The following is a 19,166-nucleotide window of genomic DNA, read 5'->3' as shown; positions in this document are numbered from 1 at the left end:
GAACCAAGACAAGAAGCAACCCAATTAAAAGATGGACTAAGGAGCTGAACAGAGAGTTCTCAAAAGAAAAAGTAAAGATGGGTATGAAACATCATAAAAGATGTTCAACATCACTAATATTTAGGGAAATGCATATTAAAACCACTTTAAGATTTCACCTCTCCCCAGTCAGACTGGCTAAGATCAAGAAAACAAATGATACCAAATGGTGGAGAGGATGTGGGGATAGGCGAACACTCATCCACCGCTGGTGGGTGGCAAACTTTTTCAACCCCTACGGAAAGCAGTGTGGAGAACTCTTAAAAAACTACAAATGAACCTACGATTTGACCCAATTATACCACTCCTTGGCATATATCCAAAGAACTCATCCTATTACAGAGACACTTGTACATCCGTGTTGTTCCTGCTCTTTTCACAATAGCTAGAGACGGAAGCAACCTAAGTTTCCCTCATTTGACGAGTGCATAACGAAAATGCGGTTCATTTATACAATGGAGTTTTACTCAGCAGTAAAGAAAGATGAAATCATGAAATTTGCAGGTAAATGGATGGAACTAGAAACTGTTATATTAAGTGAAGTAACAGAGACTCAGAAAAAAATCAACATATGTTCTCCCTCATATATGGATCCTAGAACCAGACACTGATAAATGAGTATGGGTATGCAACCAGACATAACTATAGGAACCAGGATAATGGAAAGGAACCAGGGAGGTAAAGGAAAAGAAAGAACCTGAAAGAGAAAAAAAGTAGGAAACAGGCCTTAATAAGGGAGATATGGATAAAAATTTGGGTTAGTTTAAGCAGGGGGGAAGGAAGGATATACAAGGAACCTAGGGGATAAAAGGAAAGAAGGAGCTCAAGAAAGGTAGGACCATAGGAGAAGGGTATTAGTAAGGGAGAAAGGGGGGAAATGGGGGCACCTTAAATGGGAAAACCATGATGGAGGGGTGAGACAATGCGAGAGATAAACAATGCCTAGCTACTTTTGAAAATCAGAGGGAACCATATTACTCCTACAGCCTATTGACAAGGTATACATAGCAGATCAGGAAATACATGTCTAGGTAAGGTTTATATGAGAACAACTGGTCTTTGCCCAAGATTTACCTTCATGACACACAGTAATTAAAAATACCAGACTGGTGGAACTAACCTTCTTGGGTGTTTAACAGACATATGTTGTGGCCTATAATAATGTGGTCAGAGGGACACAAAGAACACTTTTTGCTCCTTGCCCTCCTAGGTCGACTAGTTCCAGGGGACTCTGAGCATCTCTCAAAATGTCCTATAATGGTGGTGGTTCACCTGTCCTCTTGATTAAGGACACCAAGGAGACCCCACCAGATGGACTTGAACCAGTGTCCAGTCCATAAAGAGGAAGGTCAACACAGAGGAATCATTTTCTCCATGCTTCCAAGCAAAGCCAAGCATGGTTGAGCAGGACCTCTGACTTATCTTCATATACGTGGAACTGGTAAAAGAAAGGAGACAGGGGCTCCTCCCAAGCACATGTGACCCCTGAGGAAGAGATCCTCAAATGACCTTAAGAGCAAAAATAAATTGGTTTATCTGGTCCAACTCTATGGCCTTAAACACCCAAAAAGAAAGTATAACCCAATATTAAAGGGGCCAATATAATTTCATAGGAGTCCATATGTATAGCTAAAGGCTACATAAGAAGCAACCATGCCAGCCAGGCGATACCTTCTTTTGAATTGTTGACCAGGATAGCCAAAAGGACTCCCAGATAGTAACCCAGCATAGAACTGGGAAAATGAACAGCACACCCCAATCTATCTAAGGAATATTGACAACTGATTACTACTAGATGAGGAACAGCTGACCCTCCTAAAACAAAGACCTCTAGATAGGCTGACTAGATTCACCAGAAGGGCAAGTAGTGGGGAATGGCTGGGGGTGCAGACAACACAGCAGACAGTAGCAGGAATATCAGAGTATAAGGGCTCTAGTGGGGGAGGGAGGCTACGGGTGGGTGCCATCTGGAAAGTGGATGTAAGAATAAACAAATTTTTAAAAATTAAAGAAAATAATTCTTCAAAGCATAAAAATTTGCTCTTTAATAATTGGTGGATGCCAAGGAGCTCAGAAAGTAACCGTCACTAATAATAATCAGATATATAGAGGTTAGAAATGCATGTGCATCTTAGTGTCAATTGTATTCAAAATGAATTTTTCTGTATGAAACTGTGTATTTTAATAGTGAAGTGGAGATCTTTTTTAAAGTTTAAAACCTCATTTAATTTTATGTCTTATAGGGTTTATACTGAGTACAATAATGTATAACTGCATTAATTCAAATGTAAACCTAAAAATTTACAGCCAATGTTGAAGGAGATGGATCTTAGCTCTGGAAATTGTTATTGAATATGTCAGTGCTGTTGTAATGAAATGCTTCTTCTGATTGTGTGCTTATTAAATAACTTTTTTAAAAAAAGAAAGCACAATAAAAAAAATATCATCTTCCTGTATGATAGCACATGCTTTTTAACCTAGCATTTAGGTATCTGAATCAAAAGTATAACCAGTTTGAAGTCAGTTTGACTACACAGCACACCCTGCCTCAAAATACTTGGGAGGTGGGGGAGATTTTCCTTCCTTTCTTATATGTCAAATGGGAAAATCAGTAAAATTTACATCAAGAAAATTTAAAGCATGTAAAATGATTTCTAGCAATATATAACTGCATTAAAAATCTTCTGGCCCATGAAATTTATTGCCACTAGCAGACTCAATTATCATAGCTAAATAAACAAAAGCAAACAAAACACACAAAAAAAACCCAGCTAATTCTTTTGCCAGTAAACGCAATTGTAGCAATGCATACAGAGAAACTGCACTCAAATGACATGCTTTTGAAGCTGAGTTTATAAACATGGGCACATGAGAAAATCTCACTCACTAGAGAACTGACAGTTATTCATAGGCATGTGTCATATTTTCACCATTAAACTATCAAGATGAATCATTAAATGTTATGGGTCTAACATGGGCTCAGATGTTACAAAAGAGTGTGTTTTAATTTGTCATGATTTTTTATTTTATCTATACAAATTTCTAAATTTGAATTTAGAATCACTGAAACATTAGCGATTTTTTTTCCCTTTAAAATCTACTGTACTTTCAACAGATTTATTTGAAATTTGACTTTTAAAAATAAGGTGGATTGGGGCTAGAGAGATGGCTCAGCAGTCAAGAGCACTGGCTGATCTTGCAAAGGACCAGGGTTTGAATTCCAGTACCTACATGATGGCTAACAACCATCTGTAACTCCAGTTCCAGAGGACCTGATGCCCTCTTCTGGCCTCCACGGGCACTGCACAAAATGCGTATACTTACATACATGTAGGCATAACACACATAAAATTAAAAAAAAAATAAGGTGGATTAAGCAGAAACAATGCAAGAGGCCATCAGGGACACACCTTCCATATTTATAACCAGAATTTATAGACTTTATTAAATCTCCCAAATCTAGATTTTACATGAAGTAAACTGCAGCTACTTCTGGCCTGTTAAAATATCCCTGTGTTTCTGAAATGCTACTGCAATACAAAATACACCCCCAAACTACTCATCATTATATCTGCTATAAAAATTTAGGGTAATTCTCTGTCTGTTCAGGAGAGACTGAAGTCCCCTTCATTCTGTTTGTCTTAACCTTCTAGTTTATCGTGATTTCTCTGAGTGGAATGTCTTACAGTTTTAACCATAAAATTACTGCCTCAAGATCTTATCAACTTTAAGGCTAGAGCTTTGTGGAACTGACTGACAGCTGAATGGAATACAAGTCAGTCAAAGTGCCATTTTATTAAGTGCTTTGAAAATGAGGTCCCCGAACCTTCAATCAATTTATGATTTAGTGAAAGAAGCAGAAAATTCGTAGCACTCTGAGAAGTTTCATTTGAGAGCTCACTTTGGTCTTAGGAAAAAAAGGACAAAGGAAATTAGAAGATGCTAAGATCACATACACTTCTGCTCAAATAAGTAGAGAGGGCACTGTTTCTTAATTACTTAAACTAGTTGGAAGACTAAATTATTTTTACATTAAGAACTCTAACATAGATAATTTTGTATATTTCCAGCATTAGAAAATTATGTTCTTTTAAGCATACTTCTACATAAGATAAATACATTTTGATTTTAAATGCCTATATTGCTTTTCTATAACTACATAGCTATATCCAAAAGTCTGATATTAATTAAATATTTCCTTTTGGTAAGATGAATGGGCAATTCTGCTATGTTTAATGATTTTTCATAAATTTAAGGATCTGCTCTATACACAGATATGAAAAAAATTCTCTAAGACATTGTTAGGAAAAAGAAAGATAAAGTATTTTTGTTATCAATTATGTGAAAAGAATGAAGACATTCTGCATGGTATTCATTAGGAAACTTCTAGTATGATACTTAAAGAACTGGATAGCACCAGCTGCTTCTAAAGAAGACAAAGGGTTCAGGGTAAGAAGGAGATATGATATGCTTCCTCTTTTATATATTCCACACCCAATTTGAGAATTGCTGAATAACTCATAAAAATTAACAGAATTTAAAATAAAGCAAATAGTCATTGGTACCATGTCAGCAAAGGAATTAGAGGGTAAAATGGTTTTCTGAGGAGTTAAAAATATTCTTTGTTTTAGAAAAATCAGATTATACTGAGTCATGAACACTTAAGCCCAAGAATTCAATGAATTCTTACTTTCTATAAATTATAGAAATTAAACTAAATTTTATTTACATAGTAGCAGATGAGTGCTGAAATTTCATATAATTAGATATATTATATTCTAAATTAATTAAAAGAGGTTAAAAATATTAATTTCAACATATTTTCCTTGTACTTTTTGGCAAGATTAAATTTTAGCAAAAGCTCTGTAACATATCTAATTATTAAATACACATGATAAAATTAGCTTTCATATTACAGACTCAGAAAGGCTTAGTGCAATACTACTTAGTTATGAAGAACAAAAAATATCAGCATAAAACTGATTATAAGATACAACTACACCTGTCATGGTGGCACATGCCTTTAATATCAGCATTTAGGAGGCAGAGGCAGGTGGAAGCTAGCTTGGTCTGAATAGTGAGTTCCAGGCCAAATGGGGCTATAGGAAGACCCTGTTTCAAAAACAAACAACAAAAAATTAAACAAAAAGATAAAGATACTACTTAATGGAGGGAAGAATAAAGCTTCTTAAAAGTATATTCCTATTTACTTTCTAGAAGAGGACAAGATAAAGAATGCAGTTATAAGCCAAAAAGAATCACTACATTCACATACTCTTTGCTCTGTAAATGAAAATTACATTTAGTTTTCAAAATTCCAAATTCTGTACATGTAGATGATACAAAAAAATCACAAAATTTAGGAGAGTTTCAAATAAATAAGCACATGGAGGGGAAAACAGTGATCTAGTCAGAAGGAAGGTGCAGGATGAATCCAGACTCATGACAATAATTTACTCCTGTATCTTAAGATCTACACGCTATTGAAACAGACACCTAACTGCAGTGTAATAATCCAAAACATTTATTCAATTGCAGTTAGCCTGGATATCATGTCCACTGATGATTCAAGATAAATGCTAGTCTTTTTTAAAATTCACATTTAAAAATCATTTTTGAACATTATCAGAAGGAAATATCTTTCATGTGTTTATGTGTTTTTATATGAGAAGAGGTATGTGCATATATAGACATACACAGAGAGACACACACACAGACACACACACATATATGTGTATATATATAAAATTTATAAAGACATGGGCTATTATTGACCAAATAATATAGAAAGTAAAAGGCACAATGGTATATTCACCAAATATGAATATTGTTCATTTGTATCATAACATCATATAAAACTGGTTACCATTATCATTTTTAAAAAATGTTGACATTCATGTATACCTTTAACAAAATGTTTCATGTTAAATTTTCTCTCTAGGCAGCATGCATAGCACCTTCCAGCACTATGAAAGCTAGACAGTAGAGATGAGGCTCTGAAGTCAGCAGCAGCTTGATTTCTCCTTGTTTGTTCTACAGCTCATGTATGTTGTGTCTTCAGCAGTGGGGGCTTACCATCAAGTTCTGGTGGGTACCCAAGAGCAGGGGCAGTGGTCAGTATTTTTTGAGGATATACAGGACCCTTGGTCAACAATTTCCAAAGAGGGAGCCCATTCCTGGCATTAGACTTTTATTTTGCTAGTCTATGGTGTCTAGTAGAAGCAATGTCCCCCTGTTAGAACTACTTTTAATCTCTTTTAACAATGTATACATATACTTTAAGTAGTTTCTTTAGTGATAGGCTTACATATGGCTTTTTCTAAAGGCTCTTAGTGTTAGCTGTCCCTCTCCATACTCCCTCCTCTGCCCTGCCCTCCCATTCCCCAACACATTTAACCCTTCCTACTCTATTCTTCCACTTTCCCTCTTTATATCATTGCATTCTACCTCCTCTCCTGGCTGTGAATTCTATGAGCTACAATAACAGTTGGTCTGGCAAGATAAGCCCACTGGTACAATAAAGGCACCAATATCAGGAAGTAACAAATTACTTTCCAATTGGATTTAAGGTTCACTTCAGAGCATGGAGCCCAAACATTGATATCAGGCCTAGGAACTTGAGGTTAGACAGCTCACAGACCCTGGGAAAAAACCTAATACAGCTATTCTGCTAAATAGATATATTATTAAACTGACTTCTAATGACTTATTGTTATACCTACAGATTAATGCATCTCTCAAATCTTGGCAAAGAAGCTTCCTTATGAAACAGATGATGATTAACAGAGAACCACAACTTCCCAACAGAGAATAAGAGGCTGCAGACTGCTTATCCCTGAATGGGACACCCATATCAAACTTCTTCCTCCCAAGCCTCAGGGAATCATTGTGGAAGGGTGGGGTGGGGAGGGGCGCAGAAAGACTGTAAAAGTCAGGAGAGGTGGGTGACCACAAGGAAACAGTTTTCCAGACAGCTGGTCAGTTACTCTTATGAAATCACAGCATTGATGGCAGCACAGATAAGTCTTATGTAAGCTCAAGCCAGACAAAATCCCAGCATAGATATGGGGAAGTAGGTAAGAAACCCAACACTACTGGAGAAACCATTGGCATCTGATGTCTCCTGGGAAGGGGGATATAGTCTTAAGGGTGAGAATCTTGGTAAATTGACATGGCTCCATTGGATGAACACACACAGAAGGGTGTTTGGGGACACAAACATGACTCTATAGTCCTTAATACATACATGCATACATACAGACATATATATATATATACACACACACACACATATGAGTACAAAAATTTGGAGGAGGTGATAAAGTAGGGGTACAGACATTGGAGGTGATCTAGATATAATTAAAATATTTATGAAAATTGGAAAAGTTCATTAAAAATTCTAAAAACTTTCAGGATATATATGCCAAATATAAAATACTAAAACATCTTTATGCAAATTTTCCATTTAAAGTTATAAAGCTAAAGTGAATTTTACATGCAATAAAAATTCTACCAATAATTTGTAGATAATTGTACTACAGCAAAGATGGTTCCAATTTACATGTTTAATATTAAAGTACGAACAAAACAGTTCAAGAGCTAATCTTATTTTCCTTAGTAGCAGTTTTAGTTTCAAATAATCAACCTTCTTCATTAATATATCTTAAGAAACTGTCTTCTCATTAAAGTTTTCTTAGGACATGATGCTATTTCTAATAATTTTAAATGGACATGTATCTATATAGCCACAAGCCAATTATAAAAGGAAGTCAAATGCAATTATTCTGAGGACCAAGGCAGGAAACCTTCTAGCCAGGAATTGAGCAATGGTGTTCAGTTGTTCTTGTCAAATATCTAAAACTAATTAGTTTCACATCAACTGAATGAGCTGATTATGCACAGCACTTCCTTCTTAGTTCTTAAGGAATGGCCCAATTGACTACAGGTTGTCTCTTGGTTTGCATGGAACTTTGACTCTGAATGTTCAAGGCCTTTATATACAATAGTGTAGTAGATGTGTATAATCTCTTGTATGAGCATATTCTTCTATAATTTCTTTTTAAAAATCAATGTATTTCTCTGCTCTGTCTCTTTGTGTGTATGTGTGTGTGTGTGTGTGTGTGTGTGTGTGTGTGTGTGTGTTGCATATGCATGTGGATGTCAGACAACAACTTTTGGGAATCAGTTTTCTCTTCTTTCTATGTGGGTCCTGGGGACTGAACTCAAATCATTAGGCTGAGTCATCTTTCTGGCCCTCTTGTATTATGTTAAATTACCACTAGACTTAACACAATATAAATGCTATGAAAACAGTTAATAAAGTACATCATATTGAGGAAAATACCAAGAAAAGGCTATACATCCTCATTACAAGTTTTTTTTTCTCAAATATTTTCTACTTGTGGTTGGCTGTATCCATGGGCAAGGAATCTGCATATTTAGATGTAAGTATGTTTTGCAGTCAGCAATTTTGCCTAAAATATAAGCTGCTGTCATTTATATGAGTTGTGCTATTGGTTATAGGTTGCACAACAAGGACCAGCCAGGGAAAACTGAACTTAAATGGCACAGTATGTATAGGTCAGTGTGGAAAGATGATTGCACCTTGGTCAGCAACAAATTTCAGCAGTCCTCCTGCCTCAGCCTCTGATTGCAAGAAGGCAGACATGCATCCAAAACCCCAGCAAAGTCAGCATTTACATGAGTAAAACTCATTTCTATACATTTCCATTGCCAATGAGAACATTCTAAGTACTTAACTGGGGCATGAGTGTCAGTGAGTCTTCATAATGCTACCTGTTACATCCTGCAAAGTGTCATAATATGAGAACTGCTTAACATGTTTTGACCCACTCTAATCTCTGTTATGTGTTTCCCTCCATAGAGGAAGCAGTACAATAGAAGCCACAGATGCTAAAGTAAATGAAAACTCAATACTTACTGTAGCTGGGGAGGCCCGAGTCGTGTGTGTCACTGAATGACCAGAATTCTCCATTGAATTTCCGATCAGATAGGTTCCTCCAGAGCTGCTGATGAGTTGTCCTCCTGTGACACCCATCTGAATACCACCAGTGCCCACCATACTGTGGGAGGAGACCACGGTCGTCACCTGTGCAGAACTTCCTTGAGTATCAAAGTAATTTCCTCCAGTGTTTTGGCTGTACATCTGTGTTTCTGTGTAAGGATAAGTTGTTGTTCGGCTTTAGAAGAAGGGAAAAAAAAGGAGAAATTTACTAGCTTGTCTATATCATCTTATTTTTTAAAAAATATGAACATGATTAACATGTCATTTAGTATAGCCTTTGAAATATGATAAATTTTGCCTCTTAAAAATTTCATTAGTGGAAATAGTTGGATTTCCTTTCAAGTTAGAGATACATTCCTTACTTCTGTACTGCAGGGGATCTGACATCCATAGGTACCTATTTCCGGTTCCTAAATAGGCTCAGGTCATGAGAAATCCTGTTAGGCAAATTCTTTGCTTTCTTTTAAAACCTATTGGATATGGCCGTGTTAGAAAAGCTGAGATCTAGAATGACTGGGGAGTGAACATATTAACTTTTCAGGCCACTTCAGGTTCCTGGATAACTTGTGATAAACCATGTCTGAATATGATAGATCTATACCATAAGGATCCTGAGCAAAACCACCCCACTCATATTGGACCTGAAATTCTTATTTAGTCTTTCTCCCCTTCACACTCCTCCGTTATTAATGACTGTACCACCTCTTAATGTTCTCACTTTCCACTTCCCAACAACCCTGGTCAAGCTTCTGACCTTAGCCTTTCAGTGAAATTGCTTTTAATAAGGTCACTTGTGACCAAATGTAAATACCAAGCTAAAAGGCTCCTGTCAGCCCTTGTCTCTTTTTGACCTATCTGCAGAATGACACTGCTGACCACTCCATGTTGCCCTTTTCCTCTTTTCTGTTCTTATTAACTTTATCTGATTTTTCATTTTCAGTTGATGACAACTTACATTTTGAGATGACTTTTTAAAACTTTTTATTTTGTGATATGGAAAAGCTCACAAGGAGTTACAAAAATAGAGAAATAGAAAAATGTACAGTTAGAAAATATCCTCACATCCTAAAATTTCAAATAACAACCCCAAACTTCTAGTCGTTGGTTTTCTCTTTAACGCCACCCCAAGGGTTGACGATGCCTGACAGCTGGGTTATGCATATTATCTTTAAGACCATTCCACATGAGCCAGTGCATTAGTGTCTATGCATTTCACTTCCACTTTTAACTTCCCACATGACTTCTCAAGAACCTCTGCTAACCTTTATATTCCTGGTCATTTCAATATGCTACTAGCTGAGGCTTCTGTTTTTCTTATTACTTTAGACAATACTTTACCATGTACTACATGACATGTGTGCTCATTATCAGCCATCATGGATGTAGGTTAGATGCCCTCTGCTCTCTTTATTTTCTAGATATACTTAACAAATTTCAAATCTGAATTTCTAATAGCCAACCATCTGTCTCTAATAGGAAATTCCATGATACATGGGCAGTTTCACATGTGAAATCTAACACATGGTGAGATTCCTTTTCTTTCTTGTGCTATGTCCCTATTTCAGAAGAGAGCTACACTACCATTTCCAGCTTTTTAAATTAATGCTAATTCTATTCTTTCTTATACTGATATAAGCCACTAAATCCTATGAATTTTACTTCTAAAGAAAATTTGAAATTTTATGATTCTCCTTTTCATTTTCCTACTCATTGGCTTAGCATAATGTATTTGTTATAATTGCCTTCTAATTGGTTCCCCTTCTTCAAACTGGGCTCTCCTCCAACCTGCCTCCAATTTTGCTGCCATTAAATTTCTAAAATATAAATGTGGAAACAAAATTTTGCTAGAAAATCTTGCTTTCAAAATCCCTCCTTGCCCTCAGAAAATGTTCAAAACTGTACATTGAAGCTTTGGAGACTGGTCTGCACATAATCTTGGGACTTGGTACAGGTCATGTTCTCCAATGCTTTCTTCAGTAACAGCATGTATCCATGGTCCCCATCACTCTCCACCCTGAAGTGCCATTTTCTCTACCCTTCTTGTTTTGCTTGGTAAGCCTCCACAGTTCTCTTGACTCCTTCCTTTGATCTAATCATCCTTAATCTCTCAGCTTTCAGCTCCTTACCTCTGAAGTATTTTCTGTATCCTTGCCCTCTACAGCCACTCTGCAGAGCTGTTAAATCTCATTCTCTGCATTTTCCTAACCCTCTTTGCATTTCATAATATTGCTGTCAATACAGCTAATTTCTTCATATCTTTGTACTCGTGAAATTATGCTTCATTTCAATCTATAATCTCAACACTTAACAATTTAACACAGTTGTTAGTACACAGTAGGCACACTGAGTAGTCAACAAATTAAAATATGAATTCTACTTTAAGGATATTAGTCATAGCATACAGCTTTATAAGTTTCAATAAATCCTTTTGTTTTGTTAAATAATGAGAAATTAGGTGAAATTTCCTAAGACTTTTTTCTGTATAATTTAAAATGGAGAAATTTAACTCATAATACTTGCAATTCATGATACAAATTTTAGTAAGATAATAATAGCTTTCAGAAAGTATTACTCACTAGAAAAGTTATGCCTTTCCAAAAAGAACTCAAAAATTTTACAAATTTTAGTACAAATTTTAGTTTAGGACAATGACATAAACCATGTGTAGAAAATTCTTTTTATAGACAGAAAAATACAATTAAAATACATCTAAAATTATTCTCATCATAAGCAACCCTCGCGGCCACTGAAGGTGAGCTGAGCACCATGGCCTTCTGCGTGCCCCCGGCCTTCCTGAGCCACCAGCAGAAGGTGCTGCGGCTGTATAAATGGGCGCTGCACCACCTCGCGTTGTGGTGTATCCACGGGGACAAATATCGCTATTTTGCTTGTTTGTTGAGAGCACGGTTTGAAGAACGTAAGAATGAAAAGGATATGTGCTGAGGGAGGCGGAAGAAGAATTCTAGGAAAATCAGCATCCTCGGCCCTATATCTTCCCTGACTCTGCTCGGGGCACCTCCTGTGAGAGATATGAGTGTTACAAGGTTCCAGAGCGGTGCTTAGATTTCTGGCATCCTTCTGAAAAGGATATGTATCCTGATAACTTTGCCAAGACAGAGCAGTGGAAGAAACTGCAAACAGAAAGCTGGGAGCGGGAGGTTAAGCAGCTATAAGAGGAGACACCACCTGATGGTCCTAAGACTGAAGCTTTGCCTTCTGCCAGAAAGGCAGGTGACTTGCCCCCACTGTGGTGGCATGTTGTGACCAGACCTCGGGAGTGGCCAGTCTAGACACAGGGCTGTCCCCTGTTCATGCTTGCAAGTGAAAGAAGTTACAGAATATGTACACACTTGCCCTAATAAAAACATCATCATTACTGCAGTGTCCCAACTGGAAATGTAATTTATTTATTCATGTATTTATTTATTTATTTATTTACCTGTTTAAAATTTTTTGAGAATTCCATAAGTGGGTGGTACTGTATTTACACCATTTCCACCCTCTCCTCACCCCCTCCAACACCACACACACCCACCACTCCCTCTCAATTTCTTCCCCTCTTCTTTGAATACTGTTACATTCATCTAACTATGTACATACGGGAAACACACTTATCTATCTATATCTATATCTATCTATAATGTACTGAGTTTATTTAGTGGTGCTCATGTTCACATCGGTTTAGGGCTGAAAGTTCTTTATTTAATAACATAAAAATAGTCACGCTGATTGCCCATTTCGATTAAAAGGAAAGGAGACATGTTAATTTGTGGTCTCATTTAACATTGCATAAAATAAAACAACCTGATGTTGGTATTTAAGTACAGTCAAACTAATTATACAGATACATATAAAGCAACAAATACTTTGATAAATGCAAGACATGGTGTTGCTTTCTTTTCACAGTCCACGTATGATGGCCGAATAGGCCTCCTATAACGACATTTTCCAAATTACAAATATACTAACAGCTAATGATTGCTCATGTGATTGACACTTTACTATGCAACAAGCAGACTCTACGGTACTTTTCACACACTACCCTCTTCTTTGATCTAGGCACTGCTATAATTTATATTTCATAGGCAAGCTGAATAAATGAAGCTTAAAAGATTTGTTCAAAGTTTACAATTGATGAACCATGAATTAAAAACCTGAGCTTAGCCCATGTTCTCAACCATTATGCCACATAAAAAGAACTTATTTTATGTATATCAATGGTATCTGTGAAAAACTAGGAAGGAGAAGCCTTAAAAGGAAGTTCAGGGGGTCATAAAATTCTCATTGTTATTTGGCATTCTATTATCTCTTAGCTGACTGTTACAGAGTGGCACACTACTCTGTTTTTTCCCAGAATAGGACCTGATGATGTCATACTTCTAGTGGTGAAGAAGGGCCAATGAGAAAGTCAGAGTCATCTCAAAAGATACCATTACTACATACTTTAATCTCAGAAGTGATATGATTGTGGAAACTGTTACATCTTATGAAAAACACCCCAAGGCACTTAAATAGTTCCATCTTTCAGATGTGCAGTCTATATGTAATTAATTTTCCATAGACAAAAGTGCTACAAATAGATTGCAAATAAACAAATAAACCTTCAGGTCAGTATAAAAATATGAATGTGAAAAGGAAGTTAAATTTCATATTTCCTTCTATTTGGAAATGACACAAAATCTAGAAAACTACCAAGGGACAAGAGAAGGGGGAAAGGCACTAAAGAACATGCCTAATCTACAGACCATCACCATCACTGCATTATTCAGTTACAGTCCATGGAACTGTAAAAATGGCTTAGCTACTGCATAAACACACATGGGAGTAAAGAAACACCATTTCTACGAGATCAAAAGGGACACAATTAGGAAATGAAGTGGCATGAATTGTCTGAATTTAGCTTGAAAAAATAATTTTAAATATTTTATTTATTTTTTTAATGTGATGAGTGCATTGCCTACATGTATGTACACGCACCCATGTCATACAATGCCTATGGAGGTCAGAAGAGGGCATCAGATTCCCATGGAACTGGAGTTGTGGACAGTTGTTAGCCACCATATGGGTGCTGAGAATTGAACCTGGCCCTTTGCAAGAGCAGTCAGTGCTCTTCACCGCTGAGCCCTTTCTCCAGCTAACCCGACCCCCAATATTCTTGCAGTGAAAAGGAGATTTTCAAGTACTAGGTTGATAATAGAGGTAGACCATAAAATACTTGGCCATTGCTTTTACTCTTCAGGAATCAAACATTACCTTGTTTGATAGCATCCCTGGAGCCTGAGCCTGAGTCACATATAAGTAAGACCTACAAGTATTTACTAGATTTAAATATTTAAGCTCTTGAATTAGTATAAAGAATGTTCTGGGGGTCGGGGAGCTGGAGCAATGGCTCAGCATTTAAGAACATTTGCTGCTCTTGCAGAGGACCTAGATTTTGTTTCCTGCACCAATATGGTGGCTCACAACCATGTAGAACTCCAGTTCCAGGGAATCTGACACTTTCTTCTGGTTCCCAGGCAGGCACATAGTGTACATACATTACATGCAGGCAAAACACTCATACACATAAAATAAAAATAAGTAAATCTTTTTAAAATTATATATTGTTTGATTTGCTTGTGTTGGTGTTTTTGAGTCAGTGTCTCACAATGTAGTTAGGCTGGACTAGAATTCAACATCCTCCTAACTCAGCCTCTCATATACTGGTATTATAAGCATATGCCACCACACCCAGCTTTGAAAAGTGTATTTTAAAGAAGGACCAATAATGAAAGCAAACAATTGATTCATTTATACTAGAAATAATAACTCTTCTGATACTACAGATCAGTTTGTTTTTCATATCGTAAATACCGAATACATCCTTTATTTCTTGCTTCAAGGAAACGTCTCAATTTTGGCATATCTACTCTTCCTGAAACAGCTGGATTTCTAGGTAATTTTGTGCACATTTAAAGAATGTTCAGTGTTCATTTTGTTTCACATAAACTGTCAATGACTAAGAGTCATCAAAATGAGGTGTCATATTATTTCTATGGAAAGAGAACACATTCTATTGTCCTTCGTGTATACCCAGTCATGAACGTGAAGGCACAGTATGTATGTATTTGCTGACAGAATCTTCTTCAGAGCTGACTCTAAGGTTTTGTGTAAATGCCTGGCCTTGTACTCATTCAGTTCAGTTAGTGCCACTCACTTTTGAGTATACCTTGGCTAATCATGAATTTAAATATTCTGTGCTTACTTATTCATTCAAATGATTAAGCTAGTTTACCCTAAAGCTGTGATGGGTCATCTGACATGATTTTGGACCTGATCTTAGTAGGAAGTCTCTTGGTATTTACAGCAAAGTATGTCTGATGGGACTAGATTGAGTAAGTAAGACAAGGCAGCAGAATAAGAAATTTTTGTAAAAAAAAAAAAAGCTTTTAAAAATATGAAATAATATGAGTAGAAAGAATGGTTATGAAGAGGTAAATTATTTTACTCAGCCTACCTGAAGTGAATCACACAGGTTGAGACTCCTTACCCGACTCTTATAGGTGTGAGAGTAAGGCTTGGCAAGGTAGGATCATTTAGTGTAAGGATGATACCCACAGTAAAATGACAAAGGGAGACTGGAGCCGAAGTCTAGATCACTCTGCATCTAGTGCTCTTTCTGCTGTTTGATCCTGCCTCTATTTGTAATCCAAAGAGAAAAAGGTACATACCCCAACCTGGATTTATAATCTTAGAAATCTGTGTATTTGTGGGAGTAATTGCCTTCATAAACAAAATAAAAGTTGATCTTACATTTTTTCTTTTAAAAAATGTTTAAATTTGTATTACTAAGCTAGGTTACACAGACACTTTCATGTTAAATATATAATGTCCTTTGGGCACGATCCACTTCACTCCCCACTACCCTCTCTTTCCTCATCCTTTCCACTTCTTAGGCCCCTTCGTTCCCCTAGAGAGTTTCACATCCTTTTATGTATCTATATGATCTAGGAAGCACACATGAGAGAGAACATGACATCTGTCTAAATATATATCCTTTTATGTGTCTATATGATCTAGAATCTTCGCAGAAATGATATTCTAAAAGATTTAATCTGGAGTTCTGATACAAACTTATAAACAAGAAAAATGAGCAAACATGTACATAAATTGAAAAATGTTTTTTTACCAACAACACCCTCCTCAAAAAATTCCAAAATAAACAAACCTCTGTGACTGTGGGAATAAAATGCATGAATACAGGTGTGTGATCACTTCATCAGTAGCATTTCAATTCATTTTCATTCATTTGTCCCTATGTACTGAAAACTACTTATTAACCTGTTCTTGTCCCACCACCTGTCATTTAAGTGCTGTTCCCTGCAATAAATTCAACAAATATAAACCGAGTGCCTCTTTTGTATCACCATTCTAAGTACTAGATACGGACTAAGGGGTCAACAAGCAAGTTCCCTCCCACATGAAGCTTACATTCCAGGAGGGGAAAGTCAAGGCAGGTAAGGCTTAAAGCAGTGGAGAATAGCAGATCATCCTAAGAATGGTGAACAACTGTGGACATAGCTAGACATGTATTCTGCAGTAACATGATTCTGGAAGTAAGGCCAGAAATCAGAAAACTTACTTAGTCAACAAGACTAAGAAAGAAAACTCAGAAAAGTAGGAAAAACACAAAAGAATCTCATGTCAGAACAGCCAAAGATGGGATAGTGATTCAGTGACAAGAGTTGCTGTGCTGGTAGCCTGCTTGATGGTTAAGATTGAAAATATTTAATACAGAACAATATTTGTTAGACTTAAAGCCTGAAGGCCATCAATACCCTTGACAAGACCAATTTCACTATGATGTGGAGAAGAAACTTAACTCAGAGCAGCTAAAGAACATGTGGCAAATCCATAGGTTTAATATGAACACTAGCAGCATAAAGCACTTGGGAGAGATGAATTTTGTCAATTGGGACTACTTAAAATAGATGAAGGCAGCTTAAAGTAAGCATGTATGTCACTGCTAGGAAGCATGCTGAGTCCAGGCCAACAAGTGGGGTACCACATCCAGTCAGACACATTAGAAACTAAAAGCAGTTGGGGCCTTGGTGCACTCCCTCAGATACAGTACTAGACTGAGTGCGTCTCTGGGTTAGACTGTTGATCCTGTCCTCTTCTGAAACTTCTGGTCACCATGATGTTCACTCACGGAAACAGCTTAAGATTTTATTCAATAGGGAATTTTAGGTACTTTTTGAGGCAGAACACTGAGTCCCAATCTTTCAAAATTCATGTACCAAACAAAGGTTTCTAAATTTTTCAAATATTTACTCTAGCATCCTTTTTTAAAAACCAGATTTTAATATTTTAGTTAATTTAAAAAGAATAATTACTAAAAGTAAATATACTTGTTCAGGCATCATAATTGCTATACTTTCCCACTCATTTCTTTCTAAATATAGTTGTCAAATAATGCTTTTAACTATTATTACCCATTTTGCAGATTAGGAAATATGAGTGCAAATTTCTTTTTTGCCTACAAGAGTAGTCAGTGAGAGAAATTATACTTAGATTTGAGTTACGGAAGTTCATTCATGAAAACCAATAGCACAGCTGGTTGTAAACTATAAAAAGCAAAGATGTCTTTCATTTCTCACTTTTTTAATGAAAAGGAGAGGGCAAGAGAAAAAAAATAAGTAGGTACACTCCTTTATGTATTATAGAAGAATTCTGACGTCAATTTACTGGATGTGAAAATATCACAGTGAAAACTGCCCTGAATGTGGCATCACTAGGTTATATTAAAGGATCATAAAAAATGTAATTAGGAGTTGGGCGTGGTGGTACACTCCTTTAATCCCAGCACTTGGGAGGCAGAAGCAGGCAGATCTCTGTGAGTTCAAGGCCAGCCTGGTCTACATAGTGAGTTCCAAGCCAGCTGGGGCTACAGGGAGACCCTGTCTCAAAAAGACCAAAAAAAAAAATAATAATAATAATAATTAGATAAGGCAGTCAGATCATTGCTATCTTGAAATATATTTAATAATGTTAAATAATTTAACAATGTTAACGTTGTAAACTTACTAAACATAGACTTTTCTGTACATTTTATGGCTATCCAAATACCTACCTTCCTTCCTCCCTTCCTCCCTTCCTCTCTTCCTTCCTTCCCTCTCTTTTTCTCTCTTTTTTTTTTCTTGTTTCAGTACTTGGGAACAAATTCAAGGCCTTAGGTATGCTAGGCAAGTACACTATGACTAAAGTACATCCCTAGGGCAAACTAAACTTACAAAATAAATGTAACTATAAAAGAGTAGATGGTATTCTTTTAAGCATGAAAACAAATTTATATGACTACTAACAGACTAATAAATGCCATTAATATTACAAGTTTATTATCCATCTACAATGAAATATGCAATGATATTGCGTATAAAATTTGCTAGTATATTAAAAAGAAACTATCTTTCTCTAAACTCCAAATAATTCAGGATCAAAAGACCAGTATCTGCACAAAGATCACTGAAAAATACCATGTGTCAGAGGTCAGAAAACAATTCTGTCTATGTAGGCAAATTGTCTCATCTCTGGGCCTTAATTTTTCCTTTTGAATCTGCCAAGGGGACTGGGATAAGTGATCTTAACCTTTCCAACTCTGATATTCTGAGACGCTATATTTGAATGTCTTCCATCTTTGGAGAGATGGGAATTTTTATGTGATGAACACAATAGGCCTTTCTTTAATTATAAAGATACCTCCAAACCCTTTTCATGAAAAGATAGTTTTCTCTCTCCAAAAGGGTTTCTTATGTTACCAATCAAATGTTTAATGAAATCTAAGAGGAAGAGGATTCACAAACTTGACCCTATACTTCTTAGCATATGCATCAGCACAAGCACAAATGAAGAAAGCATCTTCTCCCTCTCTTTTACTGAAATTCCATGCAATCACTTATTTTAAGGATAGAGGATTTCAAAGGTAATAAGAAAACACAATTTCACCTAGAAATTCTAAAACTTACTGTGTCATTTAAAGACCACTTGGAGTGGTTTTTTATTAATCACGTAAAGTGTACAGAAGTAAGCAGATGACTTCAGATAATGTACTCACCACATGATT

General features: G+C 36.3%; 1 protein-coding gene and 1 pseudogene across 4 annotated transcripts in view; one reads left to right on the top strand and one right to left on the bottom strand.

Annotated features, from left to right (window-relative positions):
• Positions 1 to 19,166, bottom strand: part of Rfx3 (regulatory factor X3) — a 349,065-nt gene that overhangs the window by 99,698 nt on the left and 230,201 nt on the right. For all 4 annotated transcript variants that reach the window (XM_029567638.1, XM_017800265.2, XM_029567639.1 and 1 more), the window contains one exon: positions 8,981 to 9,239. In XM_029567638.1, coding sequence (XP_029423498.1) covers positions 8,981 to 9,239 — 259 coding nt within the window. The remainder of the gene's footprint in view (positions 1 to 8,980; positions 9,240 to 19,166) is intronic.
• LOC103740988 lies at positions 11,831 to 12,354 on the top strand (annotated as a pseudogene).

This window comes from Nannospalax galili, unplaced genomic scaffold, assembly GCF_000622305.1.
Source record: "Nannospalax galili isolate Female #2095 unplaced genomic scaffold, S.galili_v1.0 scaffold241, whole genome shotgun sequence".
NCBI lineage: Eukaryota > Metazoa > Chordata > Mammalia > Rodentia > Spalacidae > Nannospalax > Nannospalax galili.
The sequence above is the reverse complement of the archived record's forward strand: the minus strand, read 5'-3'. Positions and strand labels throughout refer to the sequence as shown.